This window comes from Nerophis ophidion, linkage group LG27, assembly GCF_033978795.1.
Source record: "Nerophis ophidion isolate RoL-2023_Sa linkage group LG27, RoL_Noph_v1.0, whole genome shotgun sequence".
Classification (NCBI taxonomy): domain Eukaryota; kingdom Metazoa; phylum Chordata; class Actinopteri; order Syngnathiformes; family Syngnathidae; genus Nerophis; species Nerophis ophidion.
The window spans coordinates 8,843,038-8,860,834 of record NC_084637.1 but is presented as its reverse complement, the minus strand read 5'-3'; the positions used below and the strand labels follow the sequence as shown (position 1 = coordinate 8,860,834).

General features: G+C 41.4%; 1 protein-coding gene across 1 annotated transcript; it reads right to left on the bottom strand.

Moving 5' to 3' along the window:
• Positions 1-202: 202 nt before the first annotated feature.
• Positions 203-15,642, bottom strand: LOC133544015 (L-rhamnose-binding lectin CSL1-like). Its single transcript, XM_061888993.1, has 9 exons — positions 15,604-15,642; positions 11,526-11,561; positions 10,104-10,148; positions 9,865-10,009; positions 5,752-5,864; positions 4,340-4,390; positions 691-817; positions 409-520; positions 203-318 (listed from the first exon to the last, which is right to left on the bottom strand). The coding sequence occupies exons 1-8, from the start codon at positions 15,632-15,634 to the stop codon at positions 412-414; spliced, it is 657 nt and encodes a 218-aa protein (XP_061744977.1). The 5' UTR covers positions 15,635-15,642; the 3' UTR covers positions 203-318; positions 409-411.
• Between the last annotated feature and the right edge of the window lie 2,155 nt (positions 15,643-17,797).

The following is a 17,797-nucleotide window of genomic DNA, read 5'->3' as shown; positions in this document are numbered from 1 at the left end:
TCCAGATTTTTTCAACGTAAAAAATGTGCCTTGGCTCAAAAAAGGTTGAAAAGCACCGGTCTAGATAACACATATTGGGTATGCTTGAGGGAGAGGAGTTTGGTGATTACGTTTATTTAGGAACCAAATTATGGGGATGCAGCCCAAGAAGACACAAACTCTGCGAGGCATAACCCAAAGAGGACACATTTTGCAAGTCAAGTCGTTGCAGATTTTTAATGAGCTATGTGCTTGTCAAAACAAGAGACTGGACAAAAACGAAAAAACACGTCGAGATGTTTCTCCTCTTGCAGTCTCCAGTAGGACCAACCATCGATGCTTTAAGACATGAAGGGACACGCAAAAATCACATGATTGCGTGTGCAGGTGGGATGCTTGCTTGTTTGCGGGTGTGTTTGCTGCGCTCACCATTCACACGCACACATAGTTCAGAGTAAGATACTTGGGATTATCATCGCACTTATTCGCGGGCCCCAAGGTACTGTTGGCAGTGACTTGGCAAGTATTCTTGCCATTGCACCTGTAAGTCAGTCCAAGGAAAAAACAGTTACACTGCAATGCCAATAAAAGGAGGTCTTAAGTATTGCACGTAGTGGCACACAGGCTGGGGTCTGGGAGGTGTCCGGACTAACAAACTTGCCTGTTTGCTAGTTGGACTCAATTCATGCAAACGACCAAAGTAGCACTTACTTTGTTGAAACGGTCCCCTGGGTTGAGTAGCTGGAGCAGAAAGTCATCACTGAGGGAGTGTCGCTGCAGAGTTGCTCGTCAAAGCGTCCATATCTGGCTCTGACAATCTCAATGGAGGTGCCAGTGTCTGAGGGCAACCCACAATCGTCATTAAGGGCCTGACTTACTAAAGAATGGCGGTGTAATAAAACATTTTAAAACTTGGTAGCAATGCTCGATAGAGCTTGTGCACAGAGGATTGTGTCGTATTACGTGTGCAGAAATAGTGAGTGCAATCCATTTAACGTGCCTGTCTTCATGTATATGCAGAATATATGCTGATTATAAATTAAAGTTAAAGTACCACTGATAGTCACACACACACTGATGTGGTGAAATTACTCTCTGCATTTGGCCCATCTCCTTGTTCCACCCACTGGGAGGTTTTGATTGATTGATTGAAACTTGTATTAGTAGATTGCACAGTTCCGTACATATTCCGTACAATTGACCACTAAATGGTAACACCCGAATAAGTTTTTCAACTTGTTTAAGTCGGGGTCCACGTTAATCAAATCATGGTGAGGTTGAGGGGAGCAGTGAGCGGCAGGGGTGGCTACGTCCGGGAATCATTTTGGTGATTTAACCCCCAATTCCAACCCCTGATGCTGAGTGCCCAAGCAGGGAGGTAATGCGTCATTAGAACAGGAGATGCAAATATAATCATTTAGCACATGCAATGTGATTTATCAAGGCTAAAACTGTTCTGCGGGCGTATTTTTTGCGTCGATAAAAGTGGAAAAAGCACCACTGATATAGTATATTTATATCAGTATACATATATATATATATATATATATATATATATATATATATATATATATATATAGGCTTCACGGTGGCAGAGGGGTTAGTGCATCTGCCTCACAATATGAAGTTCCTGCAGTCCTGGGTTCAAATCCAGGCTCGGGATCTTTCTGTGTGGAGTTTGCATGTTCTCCCCGTGAATGCGTGGGTTCCCTCCGGGTACTCCGGCTTCCTCCCACCTCCAAAGACATGCACCTGGGGATAGGTTGATTGGCAACACTAAATTGGCCCTAGTGTTTGAATGTGAGTGTGAATGTTGTCTGTCTATCTGTGTTGGCCCTGCGATGAGGTGGCGACTTGTCCAGGGTGTACCCCGCCTTCCGCCCGATTGTAGCTGAGATAGGCGCCAGCGCCCCCCGCGACCCCAAAAGGGAATAAGCGGTAGAAATGGATGGATATATATATATATATATATATATATATATATATATATATATATATATATATATATATATATATATCAGTAAGTGTGTCAACATATTTGAACTATCAGAAATAAAAAAAATATTAGACGTATCATCTATTAAGCAATATCATTTTAAAATGTTATAGCTGCTTAAGGCCCTAATTAAAACAATTTTTCATATACTGTAGGAGATATACAATACAAAAAAAACAGTGAAGTTGGCACCTTGTGTCATTCGTAAATAAAAACCGAATGCAATGATTTGCAAATCCTTTTTAACTTATATTCAATTGAATAGACTCCAAAGACAAGATATTTAATGTTCACACTGAGAAACATTTTTTTTTTTCAAATAATCATTAACTTAAGATTTAATGGCAGCAACTTATTGAAAAAAAAAGTTGGTACAGGGACATTTTTACCACTGTGTTACATGGCCTTTCCTTTTAACAACACTCAGTAAACATTTGGGGACTGAGTTGACCTATTTTTTAAGCTTTTCAGGTGGATTTTTTTCCCATTCTTGCTTGATGTACAGCTTAAGTTGTTCAACAGTCCGTTTTGGTATTTTAGACTTCATAATGCGCCACACATTTTCAATGGGAGACAGGTCTGGACTATAGGTAGGCCAGTCTAGTACCTGCACTCTTTTACTATGGATCCACGCTGTTGTAAGACGTGGCTTGGCATTGTCTTGCTGAAATAACCAGGGGCGTCCATGATAACGTTGCTTGGATGGCAACATATGTTGCTTCAAAACCTGTATGGCCCATTCAGCATTAATGGTGCCTTCACAGATGTGTAAGTTACCCATGCCTTGGGCACTAATACACCCCCATACCATCACAGATGCTGGCTTTTCCTCTTTGTTCCGGAAGACACGTCGTCCACAGTTTCCCCAAAAAATTTGAAATGTGGACTCGTCAGACCACCGAACACTTTTCCACTTTGCATCAGTCCATCTTAAATGAGCTCGGGCCCAGCGAGGCCGGCAGCTTTTCTGGGTGTTGTTGATAAATGGCTTTCGCTTTGCATTGTAGAGTTTGAACTTGCACTTACAGATGTAGCAACAAACTGTAGTTACTGACAGATGTTTTCTGAAGTGTTCCTGAGCCCATGTGGGGATATATTTTACACACCAATGTCGCTTTTTGATGCAGTACCGCCTGAGGGACCCGAGGTCCGTAATATCATTGCTTACGTGCAGTGATTTCTCCAGATACTCTGAACCTTTTGATGATATTACAGACCTTGAATGGTAAAATCCCTAAAATGTTGTTCTTCAACTGTTGGACATTTTGCTCACGCATTTGTTCACAAAGTGGTGACCCTCGCCCCATCCTCGTTTGTGAATGACTGAGTATTTCATGGAAGCTACTTTTATACCCAATCATGGCACCAACCTGTTCCCAATTAGACTGTTCATCTGTGGGAAGTGTCAAATAAGTCTTTGATGAGCATTCCTCAACTTTCTCAGTCTTTTTTTGCCACTTGCGCCAGGTTTTTTGAAACATGTTGCAGGTATCAAATTCCAAATTAGCTAATATTTGCAAAAAATAACAGTTTCCCAGTTTGAACGTTAAATATCTTGTCTTTGCAGTCTATTCAATTGAATATAAGTTGAAAAGGATTTGCAAATCATTGTATTCTGTTTTTATTTACCATTTGGGATGGTCTCCTTCTGGCCCCACTATGGACTGGACTCTCACTATTATGTCAGATCCACTATGGACTGGAATTTCACAATATTATGCTAGACCTACTCGACGTCCATTGCATCCGGGGGGTTACCCACATCTGCGGTCCTCTCCAAGGTTTCTCATAGTCTTTCATATTGACATCCCACTGGGTTGTGAGTTTTTCCTCGCCCTTATGTGGGCTCTGAACCGAGGATGTCGTCGTGGCTTGTGCAGCCCTTTGAGACACTTGTGATTTAGGTCCATATAAATAAACATTGATTGATTTACACAATGTGCCAACTTTCTCTGGTTTTGGGTTTCGTATGATCAACATATCTACGAATAGAAAACCAACTTCTTGCATCATGTTTTTCTTTTGTGTCCGGGCCTTTCGCAGTCGTCCCGGCATGTCTACGAAAGACGAACATTTGTAGTAGTTGTATGCTGCATGTTTCAAAATGAGGAAAAATAAAGGACATGTGCAGTAAATGAGTGTCTCCATGGTGAGAGCACACACAAAATCCTGGTTTAAATAGATCGGTCTGCACCACTTTTGTACTTTTAGCAAAAACGCCCACTGATATTATACACGATTTTATAGTTTTCCAGACGCTGTTTAGCATGTGGTGTTGGGGTTTTAGTAGATCAGGCCCTTAGTGTGTGACTCCTCATTGCATCGTGTTGAAATACCACAAAAATAGTAAAGCTGCATCCTTACCACAGGAGAGCTGTGCTGTTTGTCCTTCACAGGCAACAACGGGGCGCACACCTGTCAAAGCAAAATGTAAAATCATATTTATCAGACTCATGGTAGAAAATTACACAAGATCTGTTGAATTATTATTATTTTTTGTTTATTTGTTCTCTCCAGCAATCAATACGCCCGTATCTGCTGTACAGATTTATTTTGCCAAAAAGAGAACAGATACAGTATATACAACTATGGTACTAGTATATTTAAAAAACATATAAAAAAATATATATATTGTGTATGGCAACATGGCCTAAAAATATTGAGATATTAAAAAAAGACCATATCGCCCAGCCCTATAAGACAATGATCATTAATTACAGTCTAACTACAGTAATATTGATAGTAAAAACAATATTAACAAACAATACTAGTATTTACCGATGTAATCACCATTACTATCAATACAGCAATACATGTATTAAATAAGTAGATTAGAAGGAAAGAAAAAAACAACTATATAGCATGAGATGAATATATTCCATTATACAGTGTTATGATATTGATAAATCATGCATAGTTGTGTGCTGTGTTTTACGACAGGGGATGTGCATATTTAGGTGTGTATGTAGGAATATGCATGTGCTGAAGGGGGTATGTACTCGGGATGCACCGATTAATCGGTAACCGAATATATTCGGCCGAATATGGCAAAAAAAGCCACATTCGGCCTTCGGTGGAATGAGTTAAAAGCGAGGCCGAATAGTGGCGTGTGACGCAAAGACGCAATTTTTTGACGCGGTGTGCAGTGTTAAATTTAAATTGTTTTATACATAGTTAGTTTCCTTCTTTTTATTCTGAAGCTGAAGTACTGTTATTGACAAATCTGTTCTGGCCTGGGATATGTTGTGTACCTGTATAAGTGTATGAGGTTACAAGCACACACTTAATTGGGATTTATCTGAGCCTTCTGTTTACATTATTAGCCTATCTACTGTGGCTAAGCAGACTTTTGCCAAAAGGACAATAATTCATTTGTTGTGGCTTTATCCACTTTAATGCACTTTATTTTTTTTTTGGAATGCATGTTTTTTTGAAGGCCTAATATAAAAGAAAAACTGTGCTTTTTTTGAAAAGCAAAGGCTACTGGAATATTAAAAAATGTCAATAAATATGTACTTTATTTGAAAAACATGTCTAAAAATTTATTGTAGGCTATTTATGCAATATATAAAAGTTGTGAAAAACTGCATTTATTATTGGGTATTTGGTATTCGGCCTTCGGCCAAGCGCTCAAATTTTATTCGGTTTCGGCTTCGGCCACAAATTTTCATTTCGGTGCATCCCTAGTATGTACTGTTGGTGTACACGTGCATGTGCATGTATGTACATATGTTTTTTTGTCACCACGTTGTGTTTAGGTTGGATAGAAAGCTCACCGGGCCTTTGTTTCCTGCAGGTATACTCCACCTGGAGAAAGTTGTTCTGATTGTCGCATACAAACATGAACGGGTCTGGCTTTGGCAGGCGGCAGCGTTCCTGGCCGTCACAGCTGAAATATTGGAGAACATTTTTAAATTTTTTTCAAAGTGTGGTTGCACTGGAAGAGAACAAGTGTAGAGACGAGTATTTGGACATGCAAATTCATGCATCTACAGGAAGTCGAAATGGAAGAACAGAAAAACAGAAAGTGCAAGATTGTCAGAGACGTTTTAAAACAGGCTATGAGTGCACTTTTGTGCATGATGTCAATTAAATGGCATATCAAAACAAGACTAATTTAAAGTGCAGTTTTTATACAGAACGCCACTACAATAGTTTCAAACAAATAAAGTGCACTTTAGTGCATGATGTCACACAAGATATTTCAATAACTGTCAAATACAAATGAGCTTGTCATAATCCGCTGCTCGGATCATGGCATATTCTGGTTTTGTTCTGTTTTGTATATCACATCCTGTTTGTTATTTGACTTCCTTATTTCCTGGTGGCACTTCCTGTTTTTGTTTCGTTGCCTGGTTACGTATTTGTGTCACCTGCCTTGTGTTTCTCACACGCACCTGCTTTTTGATTACCTCCCTATTTAAGCCTGCCTTTGTTTTCCATTCGAGCTCGCAGTGAAATGGAAGAACATGTAGTTTGAACCCCTTATTGCGTGTCCCAAACACCGGAGGCAGGTGAAACTAATAAGTCGCCATGGAAACTAAAACAAACAAGGGTGCACAAAAACAAGAACGAATAGAGTCTTAAAGGCCTACTGAAATGAGATTTTCTTATTTAAACGGGGATAGTGTCATACTTGATAATTTCGCGATATTGCCATATTTTTGCTGAAAGGATTTAGTAGAGAACATCGACGATAAAGTTCGCAACTTTTGGTCGCTAATAAAAAAGCCTTGCCTGTACCGGAAGTAGCAGACGATGTGCGTGTGACGTCACGGGTTGTGGAGCTCCTCACATCTGACCATTGTGTAAAATCATGGCCACCAACAGCGAGAGCGATTCGGACCGAGAAAGCTACGATTTCCCCATTAATTTGAGCGAGGATGAAAGATTCGGGGATAAGGAAAGTGAGAGTGAAGGACTAGAAAAACAAAAAAACTAGAGGGCAGTGGGAGCGATTCAGATGTTTTTAGACAAATTTACTACGATAATTCTGGAAAATCCCATATCTGCTTATTGTGTTACTAGTATTTTAGTGAGATTATATGGTTGTACCTGTACAACCTGAAGGTAAGCCCCGCACCTTTCTTCAGCACCAGTCAACAGGTGGTGGCGATGCCCATCTCTGCCCTTCGCAAGGGACCCTCTTCGAAACACGATCTTTCGAAATGATCGCTGCATAATACAGTATACTTTGTGTGTGTGGTCCAATCCAACCGTGTTCGCTTGACCGCTCTGTTCCATAGTAAAGCTTGACTGTCATCTTTCGGGAATGTAAACAATGAAACACCGGCTGTGTTTGTGTTGCTAAAGCCGGACGCAATACACCGCTCCCCACCTACAGCTTTCTTCTTTGACGTCTCCATTGTTCATTCAACAAATTGCAAAAGATTCAGCAACACAGATGTCCAGAATACTGTGGAATTTTGCAATGAAAACAGACGACTTAATAGCTGGGAACGATGCTGGAACAAAATGTCCTCTACAATGCATGACCTCGCGCGCACACACGTCATCATACCGAGAAGTTTTAGCAGGATATTTCGGCGCAAAAATTTAAAATTGCAATTTAGTAAACTTACCCGGCCTTATTGGCATGTGTTGCAATGTTAAGATTTCATCATTGATATATAAACTATCAGACTGCGTGGTCGGTAGTAGTGAGTTTCAGTAGGCCTTTAAAACTAACAGAAAATAACAAAAACATGATCCAGACCACAGATCACGACAATACTCTCATCAGTGAAGCATGTTTAATACAAAGAGTGGTACTAGGGAGGATTGTGTCATGTGTGTCCTCCTCCAGGAACCATATTAAAACAAAAAAAAATATTTTTCCCCCCCTATCTTTTTTTTAAAAAGGGCAGCGCTATCCAGGAGATCGCAAAAAGCCGCTGCCTGACCAGGGCTCAGAAAATCTGCAAAGACTCCTCCCACCCCCACCAAGGACTGTTTTCACCGCTGGACTGAAGAAAGAGGTTCCGCAGCCTCCGAAACGGAACCACCAGGTTCTGTAACAGCTTCTTCCCTCTGGCCGTAAGACTCTTGAACGCATCATAATAATAATTACCTCAATTCCCCCCAGTATGGATTAACTATAAAAAGACAAAATAACATACAAACCCCGTTTCCATCTGAGTTGGGAAATTGTGTTAGATGTAAATACAAACGGAATACAATGATTTTCAAATCCTTTTCAACCCATATTCAATTGAATACACTACAAAGACAAGATATTTGATGTTCGAACTCATAAACTTTGGTTTTTTTTGCAAATAATATTTAACTTCGAATTTCATGGCTGCAACACATGCCAAAGTAGTTGGGAAAGGGCATGTTCACCACTGTGTTACATCACCTTTTCTTTTAACAACACTCAATAAACGTTTGGGAACTGAGGAAACTAATTGTTGAAGCTTTGAAAGTGGAATTCTTTCCCATTCTTGTTTTATGTAGAGCTTCAGTCGTTCAACAGTCCGGGGTCTCCGCTGTCTTATTTTACGCTTCATAACTCGCCACACATTTTCGATGGGAGACAGGTCTGGACTGCAGACGGGCCAGAAAAGTACCCGCACTCTTCTTTTACGAAGCCACGCTGTTGTAACACTTGTCTTGCTGAAATAAGCAGGGGCGTCCATGATAGCGTTGCTTGGATGACAACATATGTTGTTCCAAAACCTGTATGGACCTTTCAGCCTTAATGGTGCCTTCACAGATGTGTAAGTTACCCATGCCTTGGTCACTAATACACCCCCATACCATCACAGATGCTGGCTTTTGAACTTTGCGCCTATAACAATCCGAATGGTTATTTTCATCTTTGTTCTGGAGGACACCACGTCCTCTGTTTCCAAATATAGTTTGAAATGTGGACTCGTCAGACCACAGAACACCTTTCCACCTTGCATCAGTCCATCTTAGGTGAGCTCGGGCCCAGCCAAGCCGGCGGCGTTTCAGGATATTGTTGATAAATGGGTTTGGCTTTACATAGCAGAGTTTTAACTTGCACTTACAGATGTAGCGACCAACTGTTACTGACAGTGGTTTTATGAAGTGTTCCTGAGCCCATGTGGTGATATCCTTTACACACTGATATCGGTTTTTTTATGCAGTACCGCCTGAGGGATCAAAAGTCCGTAATATCATCGCTTACGTGCAGTGATTTCTCCAGATTCTCTGAACTTTTTGATGATTTTACGCACCGTAGATGGTAAAATCCCTAAATTCCTTGCAATAGCTCGTTGAGAAATGTTGTTCTGAAACTGTTCGACAATTCGCTTACAAAGTGGTGACCTTCGCCCCATCCTTGTTTGTGAAATACTTAGCATTTCATGGATGCTGCTTTTATAACCAATCATGGCACCCACCTGTTCCTAATTAACACCTGTGGGATGTTCCATATAAGTGTTTGATGAGCTTTCCTCAACTTTATCAGTATTTATTGCCACCTTTCCCAAATTCTTTGTCACGTGTTGCTGGCATCAAATTCTAAAGTTAATGATTATTTGCAATAAATAAAAAATGTCTATCAGTTTGAACATCAAATATGTTGTCTTTGTAGCATATTCAACTGAATATGGGTTGAAAATGATTTGCAAACCGTTTATATTTTCATCTAATACAATTTCCCAACTCATATGGAAACGGGGTTTGTACATCCCTAAACGCGGATGCATATGAAAGTGCAATTTAATTATCTGTACAGTAATCTAATTATTTATATATGCACCTCATTGCTTTTTTATCCTGAGCTAATGCAACAACATTTCGTTCTTATTGGTACTGCAAGGTTCAAATTTTAATGACAGTAAAAAGGAGGTCTATGTCTAGGCTAAAGAGCGCCGACCCCCCGGTCTATACAGTGCAATGTGTTACAATGAGGGTCTCACATGAACTTGACCCATTGCTTCAAGGATGGATGGAGGCATTTCTGGTCGGGGCTGAAGACCTTGGCGGCCTGGGTTAAGGCGGCACAGTTGACCGTATTGGCTTTACCGTAGCGTACTTCTCCCACCGTGATCACATGGCTTTCGGCTGTAGAAAAACATGAAGCACGATGGAAGATTTGGTACAATGCAGGACAATATGGAGCAAACGAGGCTTTTGGGAATGAAGTTGGAATACTTACGGCATTGCAGGATATTGTTTGTATCCGGACATGCGACGCTGACATCTGGACAAACACAAAACAACAAAGTTACACGCTCATCAGTCCTCAGCCTCCCCGGTAAGGTTTATTCAGGTGTACTGTAGAGGAGGCTGCGCCGGATAGTCGAACCTCGGATTCAGGAGGAACAGTGTGGTTTTCGTCCTGGTCGTGGAACTGTGGACCAGCTCTATACTCTCGGCAGGGTTCTTGAGGGTGCATGGGAGTTTGCCCAACCAGTCAACATGTGCTTTGTGGACTTGGAGAAGGCATTATACCGTGTCCCTCGGGAAGTCTTGTGGGGAGTGCTCAGAGAGTATGGGGTATCGGACTGTCTTATTGTGGCGGTCCGCTCGCTGTACGATCAGTGCCAGAGCTTGGTAAGTCGAACACATTTCCAGTGATGGTTGGACTCCGCCAAGGCTGTCCTTTGTCACCGATTCTGTTCATAACTTTTATGGACGGAATTTCTAGGCGCAGTCAAGGCGTTGAGGGGTTCTGGTTTGGTGACCGCAGGATTAGGTCTCTGCTTTTTGCAAATGATGTGGTCCTGATGGCCTCATCTGACCGGGATCTTCAGCTCTCACTGGATCGATTCGCAGCCGAGTGTGAAGCGACCGGAATGAGAATCAGCCCCTCCAAGTCCGAGTCCATGGTTCTTGCCCGGAAAAGGGTGGAATGCCATCTCCGGGTTGGGGAGGAGACCCTGCCCCAAGTGGAGGAGTTCAAGTACCTAGGAGTCTTGTTCACGAGTGGGGGAAGAGTGGATCGTGAGATCGACAGGCGGATCGGTGCGGCGTCTTCAGTAATGCGGACGTTGTACCGATCCGTTGTGGTGAAGAAGGATATGAGCCGGAAGGCAAAGCTCTCAATTTACCGGTCGATCTACGTTCCCATCCTCACCTATGGTCATGAGCTTTGGGTTATGACCGAAAGGATAAGATCACGGGTACAAGCGGCCGAAATGAGTTTCCTCCGCCGTGTGGCGGGGCTCTCCCTTAGAGATAGGGTGAGAAGCTCTGCCATCCGGGAGGAACTCAAAGTAAAGCCGCTGCTCCTTCACATCGAGAAGAGCCAGATGAGGTGGTTCGGGCATCTGGTCAGGATGCCACCCGAACGCCTCCCTAGGGAGGTGTTTAGGGCACGTCCAACCGGTAGGAGGCCACGGGGAAGACCCAGGACACGTTGGGAAGACTATGTCTCCCCGCTGGCCTGGGAACGCCTCGGGATCCCCCGGGAAGAGCTAGACGAAGTGGCTGGGGAGAGGGAAGTCTGGGTTTCCCTGCTTAGGCTGTTGCCGCCGCGACCCGACCTTGGATATGCGGAAGAAGATGGATGGATGGGTACACGCTCATTTACTGCATGTTATTACAAACGTTTGTAAAACGAAAAAAAGAAGGTTACCTGGATTTGATGTGCAGCACCAAACGGTCGCCAGTACTATCAAAATAGAACATCAGTTAAAAAACAACTACAGTAATTCCAAGTGTAGATTTAAAGGCCTACTGAAACCCACTACTACTGACCACGCAGTCTGATAGTTTATATATCAATGATGAAATCTTAACATTGCAACACATGCCAATACGGCCGCTTTAGTTTACTAAATTGCAATTTTTAATTTCCCGCGGAGTTTATTGTTGAAAACGTCGCAGAATGATGACGTGTGTTTGTGACGTCTCGGATTGGAGGGGACATATTCAGCACCACTCGCGGCTAAAAGTCGTCTCTTTTCATCGCATAATTACACAGTAATTTGGACATCTGTGTTGCTGAATCTTTTGCAATTTGTTCAATTAATAATGGAGACTATAAAGGATAAAGCTGTTGGTGGAAAGCGGTGGATTGCAGCTGCCTTTAACACCGAAACACAGCCTGTGTTTCTTTGTTTGTTGTGAAGCTTTAACACAGAGCGGTCAAGCAAACATGTTTGTCTACGTCAGTGGTTCTCAACCTTTTTTCGGTGATGTACCCCCTGTGAACACTTTTTTTAATTCAAGTACTACCTAATCCAGTGGTTCTTAACCTGGGTTCGATCGAACCCTAGGGGGTTCGGTGAGTCGGCCTCAGGGGCAGAGTCTCCGCCACGGAGGTCAAGACACACCCGTCTCATCGTGTAAATAAAAACTTCTCCCTGTCGGCGTATTATGGATACCCCCCGAAAATGTTCCCTCTAATTTTCCATATGTGTGAGCTAAATAATCAATCAATCAATGTTTACTTATATAGCCCTAAATCACTAGTGTCTCAAAGGGCTGCACAAATCACAACACAAACGTATTACCGTTGCGATGCGTGGGTTAATTTATTATTTGTGTAAGACCACAGCCATCAATTATAGTCTGGAGCGCTACGCACGGTGGGTCCGATGGGGTATTCATATCAATCAATCAATGTTTATTTATATAGCCCCAAATCACAAATGTCTCAAAGGACTGCACAAATCATTACGACTACAACATGGATGGATATTAAAGTCCCCCATTATGATTATATTATCGGCGTGCGTCACTAGATCAGCAACGAACTCTGAGAATTCATTGATAAAGTCCTGGGGGGCGGTAGATAACAGCCAGGTGTAGAGGCAGCGGTGTGACAGACCTCATAGTAAGCACCTCAAACAATTTATATTTATTATTTATGTTAGGACTAAGGTTAAAGTTTTCGTTGTATATTAGTGCGACCCCCCCACCCCTTTTAAGGGGACGGGCAATATGCGCATGTGTAAAGTTAGGAGGACATGCCTCATTTAGCGCAAAAAAGTCGTTTGGTTTAAGCCAGGTTTCGCTGAGACCGATGACGTTAAGATTGTTGTCTCTGATGATATCATTAACAACGTTTTGGGAGACAATGATCTTATGTTTAAAAAACCTATATTATAGGTAGTGGGCTGTTTTAGGGAATTTTTGATCAAATTATCCGTAGTAGCAATATTAATATTGTTGTGTTTATTATGCCCAGTGCATTTAGTATAATTACGACCATATCTAGGAATTGATACGACGGGAATTTTCCGATTGTTTTTTTGGTGCTTTGAAAAAATGAACGCGTCATAGTTTGCCACCTCAGTAGAACACATGTCCAACTCTGAAACAGTCAAAGCAGAAAAAACTTGTTCTAATTTAACTGATTCCTTACCCAGACCAGTAGTCTCGCATCTTCCATTTAAATCCGTCTTCAGGATGGAGGGAAGTGGTGTTCTGTGGGGATTAGCCTTCTGGTTTGTTTTTAGCCCCGCTCGGCATCCGCGTTTCCGATTACACCGCTGGCGTCTGCTCTGTAGACGGCCCCCGCTGCTACTATACTCCCCTGCTTCACGGGCCGCCGGATGTAGCCGGCACGCGTCTATCAGTCCAAAACGGCCCGATATGTCCACATCCAAAAGTGTCTGGCGGTCGTACGTGATCACAGAGTGACCACGATGTGAGCCAGCCATAAAAATAACAATTTGACAAAATGACAGCAGTCATTTCCACGATATTATTTTGTAATTTAAGTGTTTTGGCCCACTTTAAATGACTAACATATTGTTTTTCATGAGCTGTGTACGAGTATTATATGTCTGGGTGGGGGGTCCTGCTTTGGAAATAATGTGTACCCCTTTCAGATATCGCATTTAGTTCCCAGTAAAACATTCACATGTTGCACAATGAGATGTAAACATGGGGTCATGTTTACATTCCTGTAACTTTCTGTTTCTAAAATATACCTTTATTAATATTTCTTTAATATAATAATATCATTTCATGATTACGGTTCGGGTTCAGTGAATTCGCATACGAATTTGCTGGGGTTCGGTACCTCCAACAAGGATAAGAACCACTGGCCTAATCAGAGCAAAGTGTTTTTGTTTGGAAAAAAAGAGATAAAGAAGTAAAATACAGCACTATGTCATCAGTTTCTGATTTATTAAATTGTATAATAGTGCAAAAATATTGCTCTTTTGTAGTGGTCTTTTTTGAACTATTTGGAAAAAAAGATGTAAAAATAACTACACATTTGTTGAAAAATAAACAAGTGAATCAATTATAAATCAAGATTTAAAGTGCCCTCTTTGGGGGATTGTAATAGAGATCCATCTGGATTCATGAACTTAATTCGAAACATTTCTGTAACGCCGGCTCGGCATCGTAGTACCGGGTTCGATTCCCTTGTGGATGCGTCAAACGAAGAACACAACAAAGGTAGGATCTAACAAATTTATCAACAAAAGGTGAGCTCTGAACAAAAACACTGGAGCTAATAAAAAGGGAAACAAAAGACGCTAGCGAGAAAGCTAGGAAATATAAAGAACCAAGACTTGGCATGAAGGCATAAAAAGTAAAAACAAAGATGATTAGCATGTGAGCTAAAGATGACTAGGTGGCTGAGCTAATGAGCTAGCGAGAAAAGCATACCTGACGTTAGGTTGCGTGAAAACAAACTAGAGTCCCAGAAAGAATAAACAAAAGAGGCTGGCTTATAAAGGGAAGGTGATTAGCAGAGAACAGGTGTGCAGGAACAGCTGAAACTAATAAGTAACTATGGTGATGGACTAAACGGGAAATAAACGGATCAAACGGAGAATGAGAACAAATATGGAAAAATAAACAATAATATGTGAAGATCCGAATCACGGATCGCAACAATTTCTTCACAAAAAAACGAAATCTTTAACATCAATATTTATGGAATATGTCCACATTCATATTTTGTTGAATTAGTATTCAATAAATATATTTATAAAGGATTTTTGAATTGTTGCTATTTTTAGAATATTTAAAAAAAAATCTCACATACCCTTTGGCATACCTTCAAGTACCCCCATTTGAGAAACACTGGTCTACGTCAACCAGCAAGTTTTTGGATGGGAAAATTGTGATTTTAGGTCGACTCTTACCGGAGACATCAGTGGATTATGGGACCTCCTGCAGCAGCTGTCAAAAAAGGCTTGGCTCCTCGGCTTCTCTGAGAGACACTGGCGTTCACCGCAGCCACCCGACTTTGAGCTATGACTTTACCATCTCACTAAAACCCTATCAAAACATTGAGCGGATAAGGGATCTTCCAGAATTATCCTAGTAAATGTGTCTAATTACATCTGAATCGCTTACACTGCCGCCGCCCGTAGCCGTCGCTTTTTTTTTTTTGTGCTTCAGTCAAACTTTCCTTATCCACGAATCTTTCATCCTCGCTCAAATTAATGGGGAAATCGTCGCTTTCTCGGTCCGAATAGCTCTTGCTGCTTGAGGCTATGATTATAAACAATGTGAGGATATGAGAGCCCGTGACGTCACGCGCACATCGTCTGCTACTTCCGGTAAAGGCAAGGCTTTTTTATCAGCGACCAAAAGTTGCGAACTTTATCGTCTACTAAATCCTTTCAGCAAAAATATGGCAATATCGTGAAATGATCAAGTATGACACAAAGAATGGACCTGCTATCCCCGTTTAAGTGAGAAAATCTGATTTCAGTAGGCCTTAGATTCAATGGAATACTTACAGGCAACGACTGTCAGCTTTGCAGGCAACATCTCGTCAAACGAATGTTCTAACGCTAGAAATGTGCGGCTTTTTATCCAGACTTGTGCAAACAAACCCGGGACATTGGAAAATTTCCAGGGTGGTAAACAAATAAAAAACTCGGTATATATTTGATAATAAAATAAGAAGCAAATATTGGCTGATGATTAAAGAGAGACTCGTTCAGTGACAAGTGAGACTGTTGAAAAAAGTACCCTGATGTGAACCTGAGCTGTACACCTAAAGAGGGGTGAATAGTATCCTGGGTTAATGTACAGACTACTCGGAGAATAGAGTTCCCCCCTCAGTGACCACTCGACTGTACCCACACTGCAAAAACTGAAATCTAAGTAAGACCAAATATCTCAAATAAGGGTGATACTTGCTCATTTTCTGCCTGATAAGATAAATCTTCACACTAAGCAGATTTTATGTTATATGTTTTACTTGTTTTAAGGGTTTTGGTCCTAAATGATCTCAGTAAGATATTACAGCTTGTTTCTGAGATTTGACGACCTATATTGTGTAAAACAAGCTTGAAACTACAATATCAACTGTGTCAACACTCACAAGTATAAAATTATTTTTTTCAAAATAGTCATTTCTTATTTCAAGCATAAAAAAACGAAATTATGATTTTGACGCAATTGTGATCCTAATTAAAACGGATGACAGCCAAATGGACTTTGCAGTTTTATTTTCAATGAAACAATAGAAAATATATACTCTTATAATAATACAGTTCAATCAATCAATCAATGTTTATTTATATAGCCCCAAATCACAAATGTCTCAAAGGGCTGCACAAATCATTACGACTACAACATCCTCGGAAGAACCCACAAAAGGGCAAGGAAAACTCACACCCTGTGGGCAGGGAGAATTCACATCCAGTGGGACGCCAGTGACAATGCTGACTATGAGAAACCTTGGAGAGGACCTCAGATGTGGGCAACCCCCCCCCCCCTCTAGGGGACCGAAAGCAATGGATGTCGAGCGGGTCTAACATGATACTGTGGAAGTAAACTGACATTTAAAGGGGAACATTATCACAATTTCAAAAGGGTTAAAAACAATAAAAATCAGTTCCCAGTGGCTTGTTGTATTTTTTGAAGTTTTTTTCTCAATTTTACCGGTCTCGGAATAGCCCTAAATAAAGCTTTAAAGTGCCTTATTTTCGCTATCTTCGAAACCACTATCCATTTCCCTGTGACGTCACACAGTGCTGCCAATACAAACAAACTATGGGAATACCACAACAAGATATCGTGACATTAGCTCGGATTCAAACTCGGATTTCAGCGACTTAAGCGATTCAACAGATTACGCATGTATTGAAACAGATGGTTGGAGTATGAAAATATTGAAGAAGAAACTGAAGCTATTGAGCGAATAGCTATTGACGCTATTCATAGCCATAGCATGGCCGAATAGCTGCGTTAGCATCGCCGGTAAAATGTGCGGACCAAACGATCAGGACTTTCGCATCTTTTGACACTGGAGCAACTTAAATCCGTCGATTGGTGTTTTTTTTCACATTAAATGTGGGTGGAAGGAAACGTAATATAGTTGCAAATGCATCTACAGGTTATCCATACATCTCTGTGCCATGTCTGCTTTAGCACCGCCGGTAAATAGCATGTTAGCATCGATTAGCGTAGCATGTTAGCATCGATTAGCTGGCAGTCATGCCGCGACCAAATATGTCTGATTAGCACATAAGTCAACAACATCAACAAAACCCACCTTTGTGATTTTGTTGACTTTATCATTGCAAATGCATCTGCAGGTTATCCATACATCTCTGTGCCATGTCTGCCGGTAAAATGTGGAGACACTCTGGCACATTCAATGGGGGTCTGGCGGCAGACACTTTGGCATCTTGGGGCCAGTGGTGCAACTTGAATCCCTCCCTGTTAGTGTTGTTACACCCTCCGACAACACACCGACGAGGCATGATGTCGCCAAGGTTCCAAAAAATAGTCGAAAAAACGTAAAGTAACAAAGCTGAGACCCGGTGTTTGTAATGTGTTGAAAATGAAAATGTCGGCTGTATTACCTCGGCGACGTCACGTTCTGACGTCATCGCCTCCAGCGCGATAAACAGAAAGGCGTTTAATTTGCCAAAATTCACCCATTTAGAGTTCGGAAATCGGTTAAAAAAACATATGGTC

Excerpts from the sequence above, each read along its gene's own strand:
- LOC133544015 (XM_061888993.1), bottom strand. The coding sequence starts at position 15,634 with ATGTTGCCTGCAAAGCTGACAGTCGTTGCCT. Across the intron at positions 4,391-5,751 it reads CTGCAGGAAACAAAGGCCCG|GTGTGCGCCCCGTTGTTGCC; the intron begins GTGAGCTTTCTA and ends TTGCTTTGACAG. Across the intron at positions 818-4,339 it reads AACAGCACAGCTCTCCTGTG|ACACTGGCACCTCCATTGAG; the intron begins GTAAGGATGCAG and ends GGTTGCCCTCAG.